At 40.6% G+C, this 25442-nt stretch overlaps 1 protein-coding gene across 11 annotated transcripts in view; it reads right to left on the bottom strand.

The window, feature by feature from the left end:
- LOC138843592 (rho GTPase-activating protein 20-like) overlaps positions 1-25442 on the bottom strand; it is a 1064354-nt gene that overhangs the window by 1020122 nt on the left and 18790 nt on the right. For 2 of the 11 annotated variants that reach the window (XM_070048224.1, XM_070048223.1), the window contains exons 2-8: positions 15069-15257; positions 13549-13701; positions 11618-11812; positions 9524-9616; positions 8073-8192; positions 7261-7309; positions 1396-1560 (exon numbers count right to left, since the gene is read on the bottom strand). In XM_070048224.1, the coding sequence (XP_069904325.1) occupies positions 1396-1560; positions 7261-7309; positions 8073-8178 (320 nt within the window). In that variant the 5' untranslated portion in view covers positions 8179-8192; positions 9524-9616; positions 11618-11812; positions 13549-13701; positions 15069-15257. Of the gene's footprint in view, positions 1-1395; positions 1561-4284; positions 4308-4917; positions 5303-5431; positions 6770-7260; positions 7310-8072; positions 8193-9523; positions 9617-11617; positions 11813-13548; positions 13702-15068; positions 16219-25442 lie in introns of those variants that run through there. The other 9 variants (XM_070048222.1, XM_070048229.1, XM_070048225.1 and 6 more) reach the window with 8 other exon arrangements.

Below are 25442 nucleotides of genomic sequence, written 5' to 3'. Positions count from 1 at the left end.
AAATTATGAAAACACAGGTGGAGCAGATAAGCAGATGTCCAGATCAATCTATTCCTGCCTACTCCTTCCCTGCACACGTGTATTAAGCAGTTGCCTTATTCCAGGCTGTGTACTGGTTGCATTTGTGTTCAAGGCTGACAGTGGGAGTGACCACTTGTGTCTATCTCCAACCGGCACACCAAATCTGCCTCCTGTACCTTTTGCTTTCACTGTCCCTCCCAAGTTGGGGCCCTTGGTATCAGTGATCTGGGTTATCATCTCCAGGACATAGTCTCCCTCCTATATTGCTGCCAGCTCTCCAATCCATTATCTCCCAGCAGCCACAATGATATACTACAATATTTACCTGATATGGCCATTTCCATAAGGAAACCCCTTCAAAGGCATTTCTCAACCCCTTACTGGGATCTGTCAAGATCCTCTGTGACCAGAACCCTGAGCACTTATTCAGTCTCACCTCTGACCTGGTCAATTACAATGAGCTCCAGAAACATCAGCCTTGCTGAAGCCCTGCTCCCAAAGGGTCAAGCTGCATACACGATGGCCTGCAGTCCCCTCAGCCAGGCAAATCGGGACACCCAGTCTATAGAACAGGTGGCTGCTTCTCACACCAGAGGAATGGTTTCAATGTTGCATCTCACAGAGGCACCCTAGTGGGACTCTTCTCTGACACTCTCCACATGGCACTGTTTATTTCCTACTATCAGATGCACATTATTACAATCTTCAATTGTCTCTTTCTTAGTTTGATCATCTCTAGGCAAGACTCAAGAAAGAAGAATCCTGGGACCAGCACTGTGGCGTAGCAGGTAGAGCCACTGCCTGCAGTGCCAGCATGCCATGTGGGTGCCAGTTCAAGTCCCGGCTGCTCAACATCCAATACAGCTCTCTGCTATGGCCTGGGAAAGCATTAGAAGATGGCCCAAGTCCTTGGGCGCCTGTACCCATGTGGAAGATCTGGAAGAAGCTCCTGGATCCTGCATCCTGGCTTCAAACTGGTGCAGCTTCGGCATTTGCTGCCATCTGGAGAGTGAACCAGCGGATGGAAGACTGTCTCTGTCTCTCTCTGTGTCTCTCTCTCCCCCGCCCTTCTCTTTCTCTCACTGCCTCTACCTCTCTCTAACTCTTCCTTTAAAATAAATAAATAAATGTTCAAAGAGAGAGAGAGAGAGAGAGAGAGGAACCCTGTCTCTCCCATTCTTGATTCCACTGTCTACAGGGGCACAATACAGAATAAAACTTCCATGACTACTTGTTTAATAAGTGAAGAATGAAATCACTGGCAAAAACAAAGTAAAAACATGCTACTTGCTGAGAAAGAGTGCATGAAAATGAATTTTGTTAGAGACAATATATTTCACGATGATCAGGACAGCATGCAGCATATGCACCTACCGAATGTTCGAGATTTTCAGTACGTCCTTGTACAAAAAAGCCTGATGCTTTGTTTTCTTATTACCCGTTCTTAACTTTATCGGACCGTGCACCAGTAGTCTTCGTTCACGTCCCTTTGAAGCACTTGCATCCTCTGAAGTCCCAGCCTCTTGAAAATCATCGTCCCTGCTCAACAGCAAACACCAAAGAGTAGCTAGTCAATGGTCACAGACTAGTTTGATGCCAGTCATTAGGAGTGACACATGATAAAACTGTCATCTCAATTCCTCAGACAAGGCTCTCCAACTACAGATGCCAATGGGGTTTCAGGTTTTACAGGTCTCAAAGAGCAGGTGGCACTGAGAGAGCTGGACAGGGAACACATCCAAGGGAGAACCTAGGGCAAGTATCGTCTTACAGGCGTGCCAAAGAAGACAGCCGCTCAGACCAAGAGGTGTCAGGTAAGTGGAGAACTGAGAGGATAACAAGAAGGGAGCCATCGCTCCCATCAAACGCTATGGAAGGTAAGGCAGGTGGTTACTGAGGACTCATCATTGGACTTACTAACACGGAGGTCTTGGTAACCATGGACAACTGCTGGTGGAATGATGGAAGGGATGTTTTCCACAAAGTCTATGGTACACAGAGGGTTCTAAAACAACCCATCCAAAAGCCACACACCCTAATGATTGCAGCCTATGACTGTGCTATCTGCAAAAAGAGACTGTGAAGACAGAATGAATGTGATGAACCTTCAAATAGGGAGAGTACATTCCCTAGTTTAGGAGGCCTAAACTAACCCCCAAGAGGTCCCCAAATCAGAGATTATCATCTACACTGACTCAGGACATGGCACAGAAGGGGAAGCCAGAAAGAGTTGAAGGGCAAGGGAGAATGAATCTGTCATATGGGCAGGAGCTACACAGAAACATGAGACTAGATGTAGTCAGCCCCCAGGTGACAGCTGGAGGAGGAAGGTACCTCAACTACAAGTAAGGGGATTCAAACAATGTTCTGAATTAGCTCAGAAGCAGATCCTAGCCCAGAGCAATCTCCCAACATGTGGACCAAGCTTAGAGGACCCTATGAAGTGGACCCAGAGAATCCCAAATAAACCTGTGCCCTACAGGTCCGTAACAAGGAATTCCTGTGGTTTTCAATCTCTCCGTTTCTGGTCATTGTTGTACCTCTATTATTTTAACAAAAAGAATGTTGCTTCCTGAGACTAGGTGCCATTGCCATAAGCATCTAAAAATTGGAATGCGGATTTGCAATCAGCAATAACACGTCTGAGGAGCATGAGAAAGAAAAAGCTGAAATTCTGTGGAATACACAGTTAGCAGAAATGTGCATACGAAAGATTCTGCTGGTGTGCACTTGGCAGTATTGAGGATCAAAAGTCTGTGAGAGCATTTCAGGCATGGAAAGCCAAGACACTGTGGCAAAAACATAGTCTACACGAACGATCTCTGTAGACCCCAGTGGAAAAAAGTGGCAATCAAAGAAGAGTGCACTTATCTCTAAAGGGAAGAGAGAACTTCCACTTTGCTTATGGCCTTGTCCATAGGGGAAAAAACCGCTATAATCCAAAAGTTTTCCTTTTGAAATCTGTATTTATGAAATAAACGTTTTCTATTAAAAAAGGCTTCCATAGCCTAGACAGCTCATTTCAAGAGCCTCGGGTGGTCACTGATGTCATCCATGAGAGTGTTCATTGTTAAATTAACAGCAGAATTGGAATCCCCTGGTACGAGTACTCAAACAATATATTTCACTTTGTGTTTTTATGGGGGTGCAAACTGTTGAAATCTTTACTTAATGTATACTAAACTGATCCTCTGTAAAAAAAAAAAAAAAATTATCAACTCCCAACTTGACTCTCACTGGGATTAAACATGACAATAGGTCTGATCTGATTTCATCATCATTTAAAAAATATCATCTATTATTTTTCACTTTATGTTTCTGTGTGAGAGCAAACTGTTGAAATCCTTACTTAATGTATACTAAGCTGATCTTCTGTATATTAAGATAATCGAAAATGAATCTTGATGTGAATGGAAGGGGAGAGGGAGTGGGAAAGGGGAGGGTAGTGGGTGGGAGGGACGGTATGTGGGGGAAGCCATTGTAATCCATAAATCGTACTTTGGAAATTTATATTCATTAAATAAAAGTTAAAAAAAAAATTAACAGCAGAAGTCACTGTGCACTGACTCCCCATGCAGGACCTCTGTCCTCAATGAGTTGTATTGAGAGTTAACTGTAAAACCAGTTTTCAAACAGTTTGTGTATGTGCATATGTGTGCGTGTGTGTATGTGTGAAAATTGTTGACATCTTTCCTTAATATAGAGTTGGTCTTCTATGTACAAAGTTAATTGAAAATGAATCTTAATGGAGAATAGAACTGGGAAGGGGAGAGTGAGGGGGATGAGGCATGGGAGTGTGGGTGGGAGGACTGATATAGTGAGAAGAATAACTATACTCCTAAAGTTGCACTTACGAAAATTTGTATCCCTTAATAGATAGATTTTAAGAATAAAAAAAGAAAGTACTGAAGATTATTGAAAATTTCAGAGTCTGACTGTTTCTAACTGGCTGTGTATGAAAGGGAGCATGTATCATAAAAGAGAACATGTAATCTGGAACAATAGTATCAATCTGCCTGGTTTTAGTGCAAGTTAAAGTAAAATATCGAAAGCAATCTTCAACTGTGAAGTTCTCCATACATATCTGCTGCTAATTCATTCTAAGTAAAAGCAACAGGCATGTCTTCTGCCTTTTCAAAGGAAAATTAAATCACATACCCCTGATATTCTAAAGCAGTTTACATCTCTAAAGAGTATTTCCATTCAACTACCACACTGCCCTCTGGAAAGAACACTAAGATGGACACCACAGCTGTCACTCACCAAGCTCTTAAAACATGGTTTCAGAAGAGGGAACACAAGGCAATTTTCAGCCTATCACATGTAAAACAAAATGACACAGCGATTGGTAAAGAAGTCATTGTAACGTGGTCCCCTGTTAGCATGACAATTTACATAATAGGGATACATTGATTCCCACTTAGTAAAATGCTTCCTATCTTATCTAAATTAGTGTTCAAATTGGGAGGCGAGGGGAGAGAAGTGCTAGACAACATGAAATAATGCTGGACACATCCACAAACATTTCTTAACATCACCCAGGCTTAGATATAACTGGTTGAGTTGGGACCATGTACCAATGGGGCTCTGTGGCCATAATAGGTAAAACCAGTTAGACTGAGCAGAACACAAAACTCTTTCATAAACAGGACAGCCTCTTTCGAGATCTTTTCAGAGAAAACTCTTTGCCATGAAGCCAAGGAAGTGTCTCCCCTGACAGTACAAAGCCTGCTCTTTTGAGCTCAGTAGCACTAAACCAAAGAACAAAAGTAGCTTCTCATGAAACCAGCACCAAAGTCAGGAATTACTTCCTCTGTTTTAAGGAAAACAGGACAGAACTCCTCCTGGGGTGACCAGTCTGCTTAAATGATCACAAGTAGTACAGGAAAAGGCTACCTTGCGCTGGGGACTGGCGGATGACTTCCAGAAGCTCTGACAACATTACTTTCCATGTGTTACAACTCTAGACTCTGTCGACACTATTCAACAGAGACCATGAACAAGTCCCTGAAGACTGTGGGTTCCGCAGTAGTCAAGATCACCCATCATTGTGATGTCAAGGTTCTAAGGCTCATGCCATAACTGACAAACTCTCAAACTGATATAGTGGTTTTCTAGATTTTGGCACCATCATTCAATTCTTCAAAATTAAACTGAGATGATGGTTCATTTGCATGCAGTTGTAAGAAACACAGAGAGATTTCAGCAACCTTCCCTCCAGTTTGCCCAAGCGGCAATATATTTCAAAGCTATAGTGCAATATTATTTCTTTGCATATTTTAGTATAATTATATAATATTTTATACAAAAATAATATGTACAACATTAAAATGAATACATGATTCACCCATTTTCTGTTCTTGTAGCAAAACCCCTTAGGCTAGGTAATGTGTCAAAGAAAGAAGTTTACTTGTCTGACGGTTTTGGAGGTTGAAAAGTCCAAGAGCATGGGGCCCCACTGACTCAGCCTCTTTTCCTGGCTTATAGACAACCATCTTCACACTGTGTCCTTGCATGGCACACAAAGAGAAGGAGGTAAGGGCTTCAACAGGAGAACTGGGTGGGTGGGGGAAGAACTCTGACCATAGCAGTCTATTTTCACTTCTGTCATTGAACACTGACCTTTCGGCCCTACATACCAAATGGAGAGATAGTATCAATGTGATGCTGTGTCAATTATAAGGTTATTTTAACATATCACAAACACAAAATTCTTTTATTCAATTTCCCCCCTTAAGTGTTTAAATGGGTGATCTCTCACATCACACATAAGGGTGTTAATTGTGAAATTAACAACAGGAGTCACTGTGCATTAACTTCCCATGCAGGACCTCTGTCCTCAAATTGTTGGATTATGAGAGTTAATAGTAAAACTTGTTTGCAAAGATTTACTTCATTTTAATGTATTAAGTGGAGGATGTTATCTATGTCTCATAAGCTATAGTAATGTCTAAGTGCTCACAAAGGATGCACTATGCTTGGGTTCTTCAAAGTTGATTTTCTCAAATATATATACATACATACATACATATATAAATTAAACCTCTAAAAAAGTAAATGGTGATGAACTATCTACACAGGAAAGAAGGTTTTGTAGCAACACTGGCAGGAGGGCTGCAACCAAACTAAGTAGTTTTTGAACCCCCCCTCCTTCAGCATTCGCCATGTAGAGGGTGCTGGTAAAAGGAGTTATTCTAGAAGAGTCTCAGTGTCTCCACCTGCACAACAGAGATGATAGTGCACCTCAAAGGATTGCTGCAACTATAAAATGGGATAACAGTATAGAAAATTTAGCAAGCTAACTCACAGAATAATTCTTGCTTAATACCAAGGCTGCTTAGAAAAGACAGGGAGACATTATTTTCCAAAATAGTGAACACTATCATGGATGTTTGTCCATGGCCAAAGAGAAAGGAGGGAGAATATGTCACGCAATCAAATCCACTGAGCAACGACAAAACGTCAAGCTTCTTGCAAGGTAGTTTATATATAGCCTCCCCTTGCCTCAACATCAGCTTCTGGGGTAAAAATTAGTAATTCCATTTGACAGGTGGAGAAACTGAAGCTCAGTGAAGTTGTGTGACTGGGGGCCAGATACCTAACAGTTGGTAAAGTGAGAACTCTCTAAGTCCTAAATCACACAGTGTTTCCATAGCTAAGCAGTGCCCCCCACCCCCAAGACAAGGGGAAAATATCCTTGGTATTATATACATATGCATGTATATATATTTTGCAGAATCATCTTCCTGGCATGTACCCGGGGCCTCAGTATCTTCTGCAGCTGGATTTGGTGAGCCCTCACACCCATTCATCCTTCACCCTCACAGGGCTGCTTCTGGACCCCTCGGCCTCTGTGGGCAGCTTGTTGATAACTCACAGGCAGCCAGTCTGTATTAGTGCCCAGATATGCTTTTAGTTGCCTGTTACCTTAGGCAGCCAGCCACACCTTGGCATCAGACAGGCTGGGAATAGCAGTCAATACCAAGAAAAGGTTATAATCAATGACTCTCCAGATGTCTACTTGTGCTGGCAGTTATGAGCCCTTGGGAGAACCCTTACACTCCCCATATGTTCTGGTCTCCCTCCTGAATCCCTGTAATTATCCTTTCTCATGTTGGTCCTCTGAACACCCTCATCTTTGCCTCCACCAAGGGAAACATCCTCAGTAGCTGATATCAAGCACCTGCTCCAGTGTTCCTTGCTGCCCTCTGCTGGCAAGAATAGGAAGTCATATTTTACCTCTCAGGACCATGGCACAGGGCAGGTACTTCATTGAGATGAGTCAATTCTGGAACACCAAATTGGAAGTGCTGTCACAAAACTAAGTCCATAAAATGAATACTATTTGAGAACATTTTTGAACAAATCAAAACCATTGTAAAATATCTAAGTGCACCCTGAAATGCTGCTTCTAGCTGCATCTGTCCTCTATCTTTTCATTCAAGGCAGAGTTCCAACATCACAGTGGAAAATCAGGCTCCCAATATTAATCATCATTCCCATAGTTTATAGAAATGAGCAAAAGAAATCACAAAATGGAGGATAAAGCGATAAAGCATATCCTACTCAGCCTTCCTAAAGAAACGATTAATGGTGATGATAATATACACATTAAATCAGATCTCCTAGTTCCCATGTCTGTTTCTCAAGTTGATTGAAACAGAGTAGAGGGGGATAGGATAATACGGTAAACACAAATTAAACACACAATTTGGCTACAAAAATGCATAAAGGAATGAGAGAAGAAAATCATGATGGAAGAAATGTAGTGATGCTATGACTATAATACCCTGGGCTCATAAACTACTCAAGGCAACGTCTCACGAAAAAGATTTTCTCACAATACTGCCTATTGAAACAGTGCTGAGGGAGCAGGGTGTTAGTTACTCCATTCCTTATGTCTTCATAGAGTAGACTGGCAATTGGATACACAAATATTGTAACTGCCTGGTCTTCACTTCTCCAACTTGGAATGAGATGTACATAGCATTCTATTCTTCTTGCAGCTAAGCTTGTGTGCTGATGCAGGGGACCCTCTCCTGTCACCTCACCTCTGGGAGGCAAGGGCAGATGGTAAAATAGTAGGGTCTTTGGAATTGGGACTGGAGATAGATTATGGATGTTTGAGTTTTGGCAAACTACTTCATATTTCCGCATCTCAGTTCTTATATCTGTAAAAAGAAGATAATGACTTTCAAAGTGTTGTGATGAAGTGTGAGATAAAGCATGGAATAAGATAATTCAATCCCTGATGCCTGCCTGACCCACAAACAGCACTCCAGAAACCCTGGAAGTATTCTCTCAGTGTCTAGATAGGGTTTCTCTGCCGCTCTGCTGGATGGTTCCCGCTCTGGGGCTCGCTGGGTATCAGAAGAGCTGCTTTATCACAAAGAAATACACACCTACCTCTTGGCTTCCAGCAAGTATATCCATATGCAGACAGTTTTCAAGGGTGTTTGAGATAGTATTCTTGCATGGACTTAGATTAGGGGTTGTCCAGTTTATACTTGCAGGGTTTTGGGTACACAGATAATATTCTAAGACAACACAGATTCAGAACGGGTGTTTGGCTCAGCAGTTAAGATGCCAGCATCTTCTACCACAGTGCCAGTATCAAGTCCCAGATCAACTGCCCATTCCACCTTACTACATATACTCCTTCTAGGAGGCAGGACTGCTGGCTCAAGTGCCTGGATCCCTGCCACCAATGTGGGACACCTGAGCTGAGTTCTTTAAACCTGGCATCAGCCTGATCTACCCCCTCACTACTCCAGGAACTTGAGCAAAGAACCAGCAAATGGAAGAACTCTACTTGTTACCCTCTCTGTCTTTCAAACACAGAACATGAATGACAACTGAAAAAAAAGATTTTGATCTGGTTAAGTCCCTTTGTGGAGACAAGTTGCATAGCAAAGGGCACAAATAAACATAGATGAAAATGTATTTCATACAAATAACTGAAAATACACCATGTTTCTCTTATTTAAAAATAGATCTAATGATAGAGGACAAAAATAGGTAACATGGTAACAAAAGTTGACTTGGGTTATCAGAAGGTCAACTCATTTTCCTACCTAGATGGTTTATTATGATCTTATTGCTGGGTCACAAGGTTTTGGCCAGACTGGAACACAATTGTCAACACTCATAGACACAAGGTAGCTTTTCTATGTACACTTTAAAAACAGGCACCAGCAAATACTGCTGGCTTTCAATGATGCAGAATGGAAGGATCCCTACTGTTCCAATTTTACAAAATATAAATAAAAAATCTGAAAGAGAGAGGAGAGTATCCATTCTACAGTTATTCCAACATAAATGCTTATTATGGTGATAGTGAACAAAATTACTTGAAATACAATTTCAGATATTTCACAGATTATTTACAAGTAATCAAAACAGAATTCCTCAAATTCCTCAAGGACTCTCTGGATCTGATGCTCATTTGAATACTTTTCTGAGTAGATAGAAAATTGAGTTTCACACCAGTCACAGATCTTACCTGATGGATTCTTTAAGCAAAGAAAGATTAAGATAAAGGCTTCTGTCTTCTGTTTCCTTCCATTCTTTAGTCAATCATCTAATAGTGGAACACCTGAGGAAAGTGTAAATAGAAATCACACAATCAGACATGGGTAAATTTTGAAAGCATGTGAAGGGAATCTCCTGTGTCCTCGACACTCAATTGCTCAAACGATGCAAAAGGTGAAAAGAAAATGGTTCAGAAACACTTTATTGGATGTGCTGTTGGGAAGCCACAGGATGAACTTCCTTGGCTGGGGAATGAAGGGAGGGACCATGGAAATGTCAAACTACAGCACAACTGGGATACCCATCGAGCCCACAGTTCAGCTTCCTCAGTAATGCATGACATTAAATGAAATTACTCAAATAAAGAACCTAGAAACAACAAAGCAGTGTGTTACTCAGTGTGTTAATATTCCTGAATTGAGAAATCCCCCATGTGAACTTCCTACTCGAAAAGCTGAATATCACAGTCTTAGTGAGCTTGAAGAAATTCATCTTAATTTAAACCTGACAGCATTAGTCACACCTGGTTGGGAATTTAGGCGTTACAGCGTAGCATTCTACCACCATTCTGTTCTTTCACATACAAGACATGGGGAAAATATTAAACACTACAATTGAAATGAAATTGCAAATGGAAGCAGAAGGGAAAAATGTCTCTGTGGGAATATGTACCCTATGATGCTAATGGTCTCTGAGCCTATATTTTAAAACAGGGTCGTGATAATGATCAGAAGAAGCTTCACTGCATTCTAATTATAAAGGCAGCTTCCGTTCAGCACGTATGTTTATATAGTGAGAAAATGATTAACAAGACAGGTGTGGAACCCTTGTTCTACTATGAGCCTTTTTATACACTCTAAGCAAAATACTACATTTTTAAAAACCTTCCTGCCCAAGTTTTCAGATCAAAATTCTCCCAGATAATACCTCAAAGAAATGGCAAGCTGTGGTTTAGAAAAATATGGAATTGACATAAATTTGGAGAAATCTCCAACGTGAGATGGTATGGATGAAAACAAATCATGATATTTTTCAAGAGAGCTTAAACTTGAAAGAAATCAACAACTCTCTGAGCTAGGGGAGTCTTCAATAGTGGTGCCCAAGAGTAAATTGTGATCTGTTACAAGGCTGGCAAATGACAACTACTGGGTCAAAAACAGGTCAAATACTTAACGTTACCCATGGTCATTCACTCACACAATATTGTCTCTGACAGTTTCAGGCTACAAGGTAAAGTTTCGGGCTACCCAAGTAAAGTGAAAGATAACAACATGTAAAGATTCTTTTTCTTGTCAGTCCTCCCCCCAAAATAGTTAATGATTTACACTGTACTAGATATTATAATGTCATCCAGAGTTGGTCTAGAGTATGCAGGAATATATGACCAGATGAAATGGAAGTAATATACCATTATACGTAAGGAATGTGAGTATCTTTGGAATTTATTATCCACAGGTGAGTGCAACCGATCCTCAAGGACCAGAGAGACAACTGTACTCTCTGGCTTGGCCATGAGACATGGCAAATATGGAAACGTTGGCGAAAGGTAGTGTGAATGATTCTGAGTTAATCTTAAGAGTCCAGGGTAGCCACTAGCCCTCCAATGGCAGAATGAGAACTGTGAAAGAGACCCACTCTAGCTATCTACAAATTTGCATGAGAAACAAAACACTCATTGAGTCAGCCTGGTGTCACAGTGGGTTAAGCCACCATTTGTGATGCCCAAGTCAAAATGGTGGTACAAGTCCCAGCTGCTCTGCTTCCAATCCAGCTCCCTGCAAACGTACCTGTGAGACTGATGGATCATGCCCCAAGCTCTTGGGCTCATTGCTACCCATGTGGGAGACCCGGGGGTAGATCCATGATCCTTTTTTTCAGCCTGGCCCAGACCTAGCTGTTGCAGGCATTTGGAGGAGGGAACAGATTTTTGATATCTCTATCTATCTACCTATCTACCTACCTCTCTTTCTCTATCCCCTCCGTGTGTGCATATATGTGTATATGTATGCATATGTGCATCACTCGGACTTTCAAAAAGTAAACAGACAGAACAAAAAATACTTACTGTTGATATTCTCTGTTTGAATGTAGCAAAATCCAAATTTCATGGGTGAGTATACTCTGCTTAAGCTTTCCCATAGAGGCTGGCTTCTCAGATTGACAACACTAGGAAAAGCATCTCACTCAAAGTTCAGGTGTGGTTTAAGTCTCAACTTCTGATGTTGATGGGCTCAACTGCAACAGGTGTTCATTCCTCTACCTATGATAAGAAAAACTGAGTGATAGCTAATCCAGACCAGTGGCCCACCACACTCTTAGAATGCTGCATTTTCTGTGTAGAGCAATGTGTGGATGTCAGCCGTGACTCCTCAGCTTTTGGTTTAAATGTCTTCTACATAAGGGAAGCCTCCCAGCACAGGAGGTTGAGACAAGTTTGCTTGATGTTGCAGTGGATTAGTCCACCACCACTTGTGATGCCACACTCCATATTGGAATGCTGATTTGAGATCCAGCTGCCCTTCTATCTAGCCCCTTACTAGAGAACCTAGAAAAGCAATGGACTATGGTCCAAGGACTTGGGCCCCTAGCTACTTACGTGGGAAGCCCTGCCGTAGTTCTAGGATCTTGATCTGACTTGGTCCAGTGCTGTCTATTGTAGATATTTGGGTAGTGAACCACTGGTTTTGAGGTATACATATCTCTCTCTCTCTCTCTCTCTCTCTCCATCCCTCTCTCTCCCTCTGTCCTTAGTCATTCTAAATTTCAACTAAATAAATAAAATAGGACATTGAAAACCCCACAAGAGTGTACAGCAACACATAGATGATATAAAGCTCTAAGAATTTGTGCTAAAGATGCTAGCTGACAGGGAATGAACAAAATGCATGTCAACCTTTAAAAATGTCATTTCACAGAATGCCTAGTGAAACACCTCATGATGTGAAAAGGCATACAGAGCTTTCATTGCCACTTTTCCTGAAATGATCAAGCTCACTAACGTCAATAGCTCCCTTACTTCATAATGATTTTCAGGGTCCACACATTTGCAATGAGAACCCAGAAGCTGCCCTTGCTCTCAGGTTTTCAGCCTTTCCTGTCATTCCTTTTGCTACCTTTCTGAACCCAGTTTGGGCTGTTTTAAAGGTGAATGGCTCAGCTAAAGCAAAACCGGTGCTACAGAAGGAGCTGGAAACAACAGACTGGTTGGCATCTCCGACTACTGAGACCAACATTTCATTCTAGGGCATTACTTTCTGGACTTCACTTCTAGATGCACTACTATAATTAATCATATATGTAGTAATAATAAGATCATTGCTTTGCCAAATATAGACAGGAAAGACTGACATTTAAAGTGTCATGGAGTGTTTTGGGGAAGATCTCATTATTGCCATTGTTTACCAAATTGACATATAATGTTTCAGGCAGTCTCTGCTTTCTAGAAGAATTTTTTAACATATTTCATAAAAAGACTACCAGAATTTTTATCTCCATGTTTTACTAAAACACCATGCCTGCTTTCCTTCTGAATCCACGTTTCAAGTGTTAGAGGTACTGAACAGCCCTAGAGTTCAACTGAATGTTTCAGTCTTAACAGAGCTCACTGAGGCTATTTGGAAACCTAGATGTCTGACTGCTCCTAATCAACGCTACTTCCATTTGTGTATGAGTAATTCCCTTATCAGCAAACTCCATTTGTTGGGTGATCTGTTCTAGCCCCCTGAAATCCCACTAGGTAATTCCAACAACTCTCAGGTTATGGTGTTTCATAAAAGCATTCCTGTAACCATCATTACATATTGATATCTATTTGTTTAGCACTATGAGATGAAGGAATGCAAGAGATTCCCCTCTATTCTTAAAAAGCACACAATTGGATTAGAACCGTAATCTTGGTTAATACCATAATTATTTGGCTATAATTACGGTTAAACCACAATCTTGCATAATTACAAACAGAAAAAGATGCATAATTAAATGAACCAGTTTGCTTACTGCATGATCCTCAGTCACGTATTTTCCTCTTTTCAGATCTCAAGTTCCAGAGAGGCCAGGACCTTGCTGAATTCGTCCTGGCACTTGGCACACAGTATTCTGCACACTCACAGATGCTCAATAAGTCATTTTTGATGAATGGATGTGCATTTGCTTAATAAAGGTGAAGATTAAATGAGTTACATACATGAAGACCTTAGGACAACATCTATTATTAAGACATTAATATAGTAAAATATTGGCCGGCGCTATGGCTCAAAAGGCTAATCCTCCGCCTGCGGTGCCGGCACACCAGGTTCTAGTCCCAGTCTGGGCGCTGGATTCTGTCCCGGTTGCTCCTCTTCCAGGCCAGCTCTCTGCTGTGGCCCAGGAAGGCAGTGGAGGATGGCCCGGGTGCTTGGGCCCTGCACCCGCATGGGAGACCAGGAGAAGCACCTGGCTCCTGGCTTCGGATCAGCGCAGTGCAGCGGCCGCAGCAGCCACTGGAGGGTGAACCAACAGTAAAGGAAAACCCTTCTCTCTCTCTCTCTCTCTCTCCCTCTCACTGTCCACTCTGCCTGTTAAAAAAAAATTGAAAAAATAAAATATAAAAAAAATTATAGTAAAATATTATCAAATGGATAAGATTTAGAATAGAGATTAGAATAGACATTCTAAAATTTATTTTAAAGTGACCTTGGAAAAAATAGGTGATAACAGAAAGAATACACCTTATGACACTATTGATGAAGGCAATGTATTAAGCATGGTGTTTAAATACATAAAGACTAAAGGTGTATAATAGCACTGCAATCCAACATTTGTTAAGCAAAACACAAATAACATTTTTTATTTCAAAATAATGCATACTTTAAAACTGTTGTTAGGAGAGGAAGGGGGATGTAAATTAACACTTATCTAATCAACTGAAAGTATCTTCGGAGTTATTCAAAGACTCCCGAAGTAACTAAGAGGAATGCTCTGATTTCATATCAAAGTATGTCTAGAATGATGCTCAACAGTATAATGTTCATAGAAGCATGAGCATTCTCCACCCAGGGTGACTGAGACCTTCAGAAGTTTACACAATATATTGGGAATTTCATACATTTAAATGAAGTATGAGTATCATAACGATACATGTCAATCTAGGAAAGCATCTGATTTCATAGCAAAGTATGTCTAGAATGATGCTCAACAGTATAATGTTCATAGAAGCATGAGCATTCTCCACCCAGGGTGACTGAGACCTTCAGAAGTTTACACAATATATTGGGAATTTCATACATTTAAATGAAGTATGAGTATCATAACGATACATGTCAATCTAGGAAAGCATCTGCAATCATCCTTTATAGGTAAAAATGTGTCTGAACAATTGATTAAATGGGCCATCTAGTATACCACGTGTATATGAATAGTTAAGTTCAAAATCCAATGCTATAGACTAAAAGCAATTATGTTAAAAGTATCCTACCTAGATAAATAAATGACAGACTCACTAGCCTTTCTAGCCATGATGACTCTCCAGGTGAACTCACCTCAAGCAAAGGAGCTCCTCCATCTCTCTACAGAAATGAACAGGAAATGCAAGAAGCAGCACCTGCTGCAGAGACCCAATTCCCACTTCACGGATGTCAAGTGCCCAGGATGCTGTAAGATAACCACGGACTTTAGCCATGTGCAAATTGTAGTTTTGTGTGTTGGCTGCTGCACTGTCCTCTGCCAGTCTAAAGGAGACAAAGCAATGTTTACAGAAGAAAATTCATATCTCATAAAACATACCTGAGAAACAAATGGTACTTCATATGAATCTAATTCCAAATAATTAGGACTCATGTGGTAATAAAAGGAAATTTAGGAGGAAATTACCAAAGTAGGATACTCTTATTCCTGCCAAACCGTTCATCATCATAGTCTGATCACACTCAATATCAAAGTGCCATCTTTCAAGGACCCCAACCACTTTTTTTTTGGACAGGCAGAGTTAAACAGTCAAAGAGACACAGAGAAAGGTCTTCCTTTACTGTTGGTTCACCCCCCAAATGGCTGCTACGGCTGGTGCGCCGCGTCGATCCGAAGCCAGGATCAGGTGCTTCCTCCTGGTCTCCCACGTGGGTGCAGGGCCCAAGCACTTGGGCCATCCTCCACTGCCTTCCCGGGCCACAGCAGAGAGCTGGACTGGACTGGCGCCCCAACCAGGACTAGAACCCGGGTGCTGGTGCTGCAGGCAGAGGATTAGATAGTGAGCCATGGCACCAGCCTGACCCCAACCACTTTTAATATATGAGGTGACTCCCACCAGTTCCTGAGCCGAATACTTTGATAACCAATCCATAACACACAGCAACATATTCCTTTACATTGTTCAATTATCTCTAATTTTTGAAATCTATAGGGAAAGAAAGTGGTTTTCCATCTGCAGGATCACTCTCCAAATGCCCACAGCAGCTGTGGCTACACTTGGCCAAGTTCAGAAGCCTGGATCTCCAGCCAAGTCTCCTGGGAGGGTGGCAGAGTCCAAGTATTTGAATCAACAATGGATGCCTCTCAGAATGCGCATTAGCAGCAAACTGCATTAGAAGCAGAGGCAGAGGCAGGACTGAACACAGGTACTCTGTGTTCACTCTTCTCATGCCCCACATTCCACCATCAGCACATTTCCACCACTGTTATTTTGTATCTCCTTTCAAAAGCAAGAGAATTTGCCCCATACATGGTCAAGCTCTGGTTTTCACATTCACAGTACTTGGTCTTGGGTTCCAAGATGGCGGAGTAGCCCAGGAGAAGATGGCTTTAAAAAAAGTGGACAGAGTATAGTCTCAGAGACGAGTTAGGGAGAAAACAGCAAAGGAAACACTACCAAAATTAAAGGGACATGGTGGACATACATAGATGGTGTGGGTGCCCAGGCTCAGGTCTCCAGCAGCAGAGCCTACACACCAGCATTGGAAAGGGGGTGGGGGTGAGACCAGACTGCAGCAGCCCAAGCCAGTGGCAAAAATAGCTGCAAGAAGAACCTAGAGGGAACCCAGCTTGGAACCCCATGGGGGATAGTGTACCGGCTAAACTAGAGGAGGGAAATGAAAAAGGACAATCACTTTACAATGGCATCCTGTAACAAGCTAATAGAGCAGGTGCCATTAGGGACATTTATAACAGCTGTGCCAGCTTGTGTCCATGCCCAGCAACTAGTTGAGTGCAGAACCTGACTGGTGGGGAGAACTAACAGGGGGATAGGAGCCTGTGACTATGTGAGGCTTCTGTACTGGGACTGTGAAAAAAACTGAGGGAGTGTGGGAGGGAGCATGGCTGGGACTCTGGGCACTCACACTGGGAGACTCCACACGCTCAGGGCTTCCTGGTTACCTGGAGAGAGACATCGCTGGAGAATCTGAACTTACACTGAGGACTGCACAGATCCTTTGTGTGCTCCTTGGGACAGAGTGGATGAATATTATAGCCACTGGGGCTAGCGCTGAGGTACTGGACTCCATTAAGGAGAGGAGCTCACCTGAGCAGAAAAACTTTCCCTTCTGATAAAAAAGAGAGAGCGAGATTTATCATGCCCAACCTGGGTGTGTCAACATAGGCATGCCCTCAACCCTGGAGAACTGAACAGAGCTCTCCGGCCACATCCACTACAAGCCTCTATAGAGATTCAAAAGCAGACATTCCACTTATCTACACAGTCACAGTACAAATATAAAACACACCAGAGCAAAAAAGGAAAAAAAAAAAAAAAGAACAATGAGTATCTCCACAAATGCCAAACAACAAATGCAGCAATTCAAGAAACAAGAAGGAGGAAGACAACATGAAGTCCCCAAAAGAACACAATGCTTCCATGCTAGATTGTGAAGATGATGAGATGGAAGAAATGCAAGAAACGGAGCTCAAAAAATTGATCATAAGATTACACAGAAATAATCAGAAGCAAACGCACAAACTACTGAAATCCATACAGCATATGAAAGGAAATTTCTCCCATGAAATTGAGATCAGAAGGAGAAATCCAAACAAAATGAAGAATTCAACAGAACAAATACAAAAATGCAACTGAGAGCCTTAACAATAGAATTGGTGAAGCAGAAGAAAGACTATAAGACTCAGAAGACAAAGCACAGGAAAGAATACAGTCAAACCAAAGACAAGAAGAGGAAATTAGAAACCTAAAAAACACGGTTGGGAATATACAGGATACTATAAACACACACACACACACACACACACACACACACACACACATTTGGGTTCTAGGAGTTCCTGAAGGCATGGAGAGAGAGAAAGGATTAGAAAGCCTTTTTAGGGAAATATTAACAGAAACCTCCCTAGTCTGGAGAGATAAAAAGACATCCAAGTACAGGGAACACACAGGAAATCTAATAGACATGGCCAAAAAATACCCTCACCACAACACACTGTAATCAAACTCACCACAGTAAAACCTAAAGAGAAGATTCTAAAACATGCATGAGAGAAACGCCAGATTACTTTCAGAGAATCTCCAGTTAGACTCACAGCAGACATCTCATCAGAAACCCTACAAGCTAGGAGAGAATGGTGAAACTTAGTCCAAGTCTTAAGAGAAAAAAACTGTCATCCCAGAATATTATACCCTGCAAAAAGATCTCATTTATGAATGAAAATGAAATAAAGACCTTCCCTAACAAAGAGAAATTAAAACAATCTGTTGCCACCTGTCCAGCCCAACAAAAAATGCTTAAGGATGAGTCGCACACAGAAACACTGTCATCACTATGAAAGAAGGTGAAGGAAGGAAATCAATCAGTGAAAGCTCAAAGAAAATTCAAACTAAAAAATGGGAATGTTTTTGGAAAAACGGCAGGAAAAAGTGATTACATATCAATAGTCACCTTGAATATAAATGGCCTCAACTCCCCCATTAAAAGGCACAGACTGGCTGAATGGATTTAAAAAAACATCTATTTGCTGCCTACAAGATTCACATCTCATCAAGAAAGATGCATGCAGACTGAAAGTGTAAGGGTGGAAAAAGATATGCCATGCCAACAGAATCCAAAAGGAGGTAGTGTAGCCATCCTAATATTAGACAAAATAGACTTTAACACAAAAACTGTTGAAAGAGACAAAGGATAGGCTTGGTGCTGTGGCACAGTGGGTTAACACCCTGGTCTGAAGCGCCAGCATCCCATATGGACACCAGTTTGAAACCTCGCTGCTCCACTTCCAATCCAGCTCTCTGCTATGGCCTGGGAAAGCAGGAGAAAGGTGGCCCAAGTCCATCAGCGCAGCTCCAGTCATTGTAGCCAATTGGGGAGTGAACCAGCAGATGGAAGACTGACCGCTCTCTCCCGATCTCTCTCTCTCTCTCTCTCCCGATCTCTCTCTCTCTGCCTCTGCCTCTCTCTATGTAACTCTTTCAAATAAATCAATCTTTTTTCTTTTTTAAAAACTTTTATTTTTAAATATAAATATAAATTCTGAAAGCACAACTTTTGGATTATAGCGGCTTTCCCCCCCATAACCTTCCTCCCATCTCCCACTCCCTCTCCTATCCCATTCTTCATCAAGATTCATTTTCAATTATTTTTATGTACAGAAGGTCAACTTGGTATATACTAAGATTTCAACAGTTTGCACCTACACAGATACACAATGTATATAGTACTGTTTGAAGATTAGTTTTACCATTAATTTGCATAGTACAACATATTAGGGACAGAGATCCTACATGGGGAGCAAGTGTACAGTGACTCCTGTTGTTGATATAACAATTGACACTCTTATTTATGACACTAGTCTTGTTTATGTGGTCCCTTTGACATTTAATCCTATCTTTTTGATCAATTATGAACTGCAACTGATCACTTTGGCTAGTAAGATGGCATTGGTACATGCCACCTTGATGGGACTGATTTGGAATCCCATGGAACATTTCTAGCTCTACCATTGGGGTAAGTCCGAGAGAACATGTGCCAAACTATACATTTCTTCCCTCTCTTATTCCCACTCTTATATTTAACAGGGATCACTTTTCAGTTAAATTTAAACACCTAAGAATATTCGTGTGTAAATGAAAGAGTTCAACCAATAGTATTAAGTAGAAAAAAAATACTAAAGGGAATAAAACAGTAAGTTTTTCCTTGACAGTCAGGACAAGCACTGATCGAGTCATTGTTTCTCATAGTGTCCATTTCACTTCTACAGATTTCCTTTTAGATGCTAAGTTAGTTGTCACTGCTCAGGGAGAACATATGATATTTGTCCCTTTGGGACTGGCTTATTTCACTAAGTATGCTGTTTTCCAGATTCCTCCATTCTGTTTCAAATGACCAAATTTCATTTTTTACTGCTGTATAGTATTCTATAGAGTACATATTCCATATTTCTTTAGCCAGTCTACTGTTGATGGGCATTTAGGATGATTCCATGTTTTAGCTATTGTGAATTGAGCTGCAATAAACACTGAAGTGCAGACAGATCTTTTATCAAATAAATAAATCTTTAAGGGGGGGGCACTGTGTAATGATTAGGGGAATCAATTCAACAGGAACATGTAACTACTATAAATATATATGCACCTAATCACAGGGCAACTGGCTATTTAAAAGAAATGTTAAAGGATTTAAAGGGAGACTTAGACTCCAGTGCAATAGTAATGGGGAACTTCACTACTCCACTTTAAGCAATGGACAGATCAACCAGAAAGAACATCAACAGGAGAAGAGCAGATTTAATCGACGCTATACACCAAATGGACCTAACAGAGATCTAGAAAACTTTTCGCCCTACAGTCGCAGAATACACATTCTTATCAGCAGTGCATGAAACTTTCTCTAGGACTGACCACATATGAGGCCATAAAGGAAGTTTTAGCAAATTCCAAAAAAATCAAAATCATACCATGCGTCTTCTAAGACCACAATGGAATGAAGCTGGAAATCAGCAACTCAGGAATCTCTAGAGCATATACAAACATGGAGACTGAACAACATGCTCCTGAATGAACAGTGGGTCAAACAACAAGTCAACAGAGAAATCAAAAAATTTCTGGAAACAAAGGAAGACAACAACATAACATATCAAAACTTATGGGATATAGCAAAACAGTGTTAAAAACAAAGTTTATAGCAATAGCTGCCGAAATCACAAAACTGGAAAAGCACCAAATAAATGAGCTACGTGCATCTCAAGGATCTGGAAAAAACAACAGTAAACCAAACCCAAAACTAGTAGGAAACAAGAAAAAAATTAGAGGAGAAATCAACAAAATTGAATTAAAAAATATAAAAGATCAGCAAAACGAAGAGCTAATTTCTTTAAAAAAAAAATAAACAAAACTGACACACCATTGCCCAACTAACCAAAAAAAAAAAGACCCAATTCAATAAAATTAGAGATGAAAAAGGAAATGGACAACACACACCACAGAAATAAAACAAAATCCTCAGAAATGACTACAAAGAGCTGTATACCAACAAACTGGGAAATGTAGAAGAAATTCCTAGACACATATAAGCTACCTAAATTGAGGCATGAAGACATAGGAAACTTAAACAGACTCGTAACCAAGACAGAAGTTGAATCATTAATAAAGGCCCTCCCCACAAAGAAAAGCCCAGGACTGGATGGCTGCACTGCTGAATAAAACTACCAGACATTTAAAGAAGAATTCACTGCAATTCTTCTGAAGCTATTCAAAACAGTTGAGAGGGAATCCTCCCAAATTCATTCTACAAAACCAGCACCACCTTAATTCCTAAACCTGAAAAAGATGCAACAGAGAAAGAGAATTACAGGCCAACTTCCCTGAAAAACATACATGCAAAAATCCTCAACAACTTCTAGCCAATTGAATCCAACATCAGAAAGATCACTCACCCAGAACAACTGGGATTTATCCCTGGTATGCAGGGATGGCTTAACATTCACAAATCAATCCATGTGATACATCACATTAGAAAAATGCTGACAAAAACCGTATGACTATCTCAATAGATGCAGAGAAAGCATCTCATAAAATACAACAGCCATTCATGATGAAAACTCTAAGCAAATTGGGCAAAACTTGGAAGCATTCCCACTGAGATACAGTACCAGACAGGGATGGCCACTCTCACCACTGCTACTCAATATAGTCCTGGAAGTTTCAGCCAGAGCCTTAAGGCAAGAAAAAGAAATCAAACGGATACCAATTAGAAAAGAGGAAATCAAAATTTCCTAGCTACAGATGACATGATTCTATACGTAGGGGATTCAAAAAAATGCCACCAAGACTCTACTGGAACTTATAGGAGAGTTTGGTAAAGTAGCAGGATATAAATTCAACACACAAAAATCAACAGCCTTTGTATACACAAACAATGCCAGCTGAGAAAGAACTTCTAAGATCGAACCCATTCATAATAGCTACAAAAAGTCAAATACTTTGGAATAAATATAAGCAAGGATGTCACAGATCTCTCCAATGAGAATAACAAAACATTACAGAAAGAAATAGAAGAAGATACCAAAAAATGGAAAAACCTTCCATGTTCATGGTTTGGTGGAGGCAATATCATCAAAATGTCCATTCTTCTGAAATCAATTTAAAAATTCAGTGCAATTCTGATCAAAACACCAAAGACAATCTTCTCAGATCTAGAAAAATGATGCTGAAATGCATATGAAGACACAGGAGACCTCGAATAGCTCAAGTCAGCTTATACAACAAAAATAAAGCCAGAGGCAGCACGATACCAGTTTTCCAGACATACTCCAAGGCAGTTATAATCAAAATAGTCTGGTACTGGTACAAAAACAGATGGATAGAACAATGAAACACACAGACTAGACACACCAGAAATCAATCTGCACATCTACAACCAGTTTATATTTGATTAAGGAGCCAAAAAACTGATCCCAGGAGCAAGGACAGTCTCTTCCTGAAATGGTGCTGGAAAAACTCGACTTCCATACACGGAAGTTTGAAGCAAGGCCCCTACCTTATCCCCTTACACAAAAATCCACTCAACATGGATTGGAGACGTAAATCTATGACCCAACACCATCAAATTATTAGAGAACAGTGGAAAAACCCTGCAAGACATTGGCACAAGCAAAGAGTACTTGGAAAATACCCCAGAGGTGCATGCAGTCAAAGCCAAAATTAAACATAAGATTACTTCAAATTGAGAACTTTCTGTATGGCGAAAGAAACAGTCAGGAAAGTGTAGAGGCAACCAAAGGAATGGGAGAAATTATTTGCAAACTATATAACTTAAGAAGGATTAATAACCAGAATCTACAAAGAGGTCAAGAAACTCCATAACAACAAAAAACAACCCAGTTAAGAGATGGGCCAAGGACTTAAACAAACATTTTGCAAAAGAGGAAATCCAAATGGCTAACAGACACATGAAAAAATGTTTAGGATCACTAACCATCAGGGAACTGCAAATCAAAACCACAATGAGGTTTCGCCTCACCCCGGTTAGAATGGCTCACATAAAGAAATCAGCAAACAACAAATGCTGGTGAGGATGTGGGGGAAAAGGTACCCTAATCCACTGTTGGTGGGAATGCAAACTGGTGAAAACCACTATAGAAGACACTTTGGAGAAACCTCAGAAGTCTGAATATATTCCTACCATATGACCCAGCCATCCCACTCCTTGTAAGTTACCAAAGAGAAATGAAATCATCACACAAAAGAGCTATCTGTATCTCCATGTTTATTGCAGCTCAATTCACAATAGCTAAGACATGGAATTAACCTAAATGCCAATCAATGGAAAACTGCATAGAGAAATTAAGGGATATGTACTCTATGGAATACTACATTGCAGTAAAAAAAAAAAAAATCCCATCATTTGAAACAAAATGGAGGAATCTTGAAAACACCATACTTAGTGAAATAAGCCAGTCCCAAAGGGACAAATATCACTTTCTCCCTGATCTGTGACACCTAAAAGGAAACCTCTAGAAGTGAAATTGACACTAAGAGAAGCAATGACTTGAACAGCCCTTGTCTTGACTGTCGAGAAACAGTTTATGCTTTTATTGTTTTCACTATGCTCTTTTTCTACTTAATGCCACTGGTTGAGCTCTTTACTTAACATAGAATTAATCATAGATGTTTAAATCCATTTGAAAATAGATCCCAGTTAAAAAAAATAAGAAATGGAATAAGAAAGAGAAGAGATGTACAGTTCAGCAAAAAGTTCCCATGGACTTACCCCTGAGGGTAAAGCTAAAAACTTGCCATGGGACACCAAATCACATGAAGCTGGGTGGTACTAATGCCACCTTACTAATCAAAGTGATCATATTAGGTGTGTAACTGATCATATAGATAGGATGAAGTGTCAAAGGAATCACATAAACAAGACCAAGTGTCTGCTAATGACAATAGAGAGAATTAAAAAGGAGAGAATGATCCAACATGGAAAGTAGTCCACACAGCAGACTCACATAATGACAAATGCCCTAAACAGCACTCTGACCTCAGAATCAGCCCTTAAGGCATTTGGATCTGACTGAAAGGCCCATGAGAGCATTTCAGGCATGGAAAACCAAGATACTGTGGCAAAAAAAAAAAAAAAAAGATCACCATGAAGGATGTCTGTGAATGAGGTTCCAGGGTAAAGAAGAGGCCATCAAAGAAGGATGAGCTTTTCTTTGAAGGGAGGAGAGAACTTCCACTTTGCTTATGGCCTTGTCTAAATACTGCCAGAGTTTGTGGACTCAAAATGCCTCCATAGCCTTGGCAGCTCATGTCAAGAGCCTCGGGTGATTACTGATGTCATCAATACGAGTGTCAACTGTTAAATCAACATTACAGGAGTCACTGTGCACTTACTCCCCATGTAGGACCTCTGTCCTTAATGAGTTGTACTATGAGAATTAACTGTAAAACTTGTCTTCAAACAGTACTTTATACTTCGTGTGTGTGCATTAGGGTAAACTGTTGAAATCTTTACTTAATATAGAGTTGGGCTTCTGTATATAAAGATAAGTAAAAGTTAGTATTAATGAAGAACGGCATGGGCAAAGGAGCAGGAGGTGGGATGAGACTGGGGGGGGGTGGGAGGGTGGGTATGGGGGCAAGAACTGCTATATTCCTAAAGATGTACCTATGAAATTTGTATTCATTAAACAAAATCTTTCTTAAAAAACTCACAGTGTTCATACCACACAAAATACTGGATGACGGGTGCATTATGAACACCCTGATGCTAGAGAAGAGCACCGGAGATGGTTATTCATGCAATCACCCCACTAAAAATGTAAAATTCTAACTGTGACAGCTGCTATGAAAGGGGAACTGGGCCTGGCTTTGTGGTGTAGGGAGTTAAGCTGCCACTTGCAGCACTGGCACCCCATATGAATGCTGGTTCGAGTAGCAGTTGTTCCACTTCTGATCCAGCTCCTTCCTAATGTGCCTTGGAAAGCAGAAAAGAATGGCCCAGGTTTTTTGGCCCCTATGCCCACCATGTGGGAGACCAGGAAGAAACATTACTATGCTCCTAAGTCTGCATATATATTAAATACATGACATTTGTTCACTTAACATTTTCATTAGATTTCATTTAAGGTAAACAAAATTCATGTATTTCACACATACAAATTTAGGAACATAGTGATACCTCCCACCCTACCCTTCTTCCCATCCACTCTCCCACCCATTCTCCTCCTTCCTCTATTATTCCCAAGAACTGTATCTATTAACTATATTGAATCTGTTAAGACTAACTGAAAATAAAATAAAACCCTTAAAATAAAAAAAGGAAAGGTCAGCTGAATCACAAGAAGGATTTCAAAAACAAAAAGGGGACCCAGCTTATAAACAAAAAAACTACAATGGCTGTTCTGTTGTTCAGTGATGATTTGTTTTCCTTCTTTGACGTTCAGTTCCTAGTTAAACCTAATTTTATTTTCCTGAGGTAAAC

This window comes from Oryctolagus cuniculus, chromosome 8 (assembly GCF_964237555.1).
Source record: "Oryctolagus cuniculus chromosome 8, mOryCun1.1, whole genome shotgun sequence".
In the NCBI taxonomy this organism is placed as follows: Eukaryota; Metazoa; Chordata; class Mammalia; order Lagomorpha; family Leporidae; genus Oryctolagus; species Oryctolagus cuniculus.
Note: the sequence above shows the minus strand (reverse complement) of the source record. Positions and strands in the feature narration are given on the sequence as shown.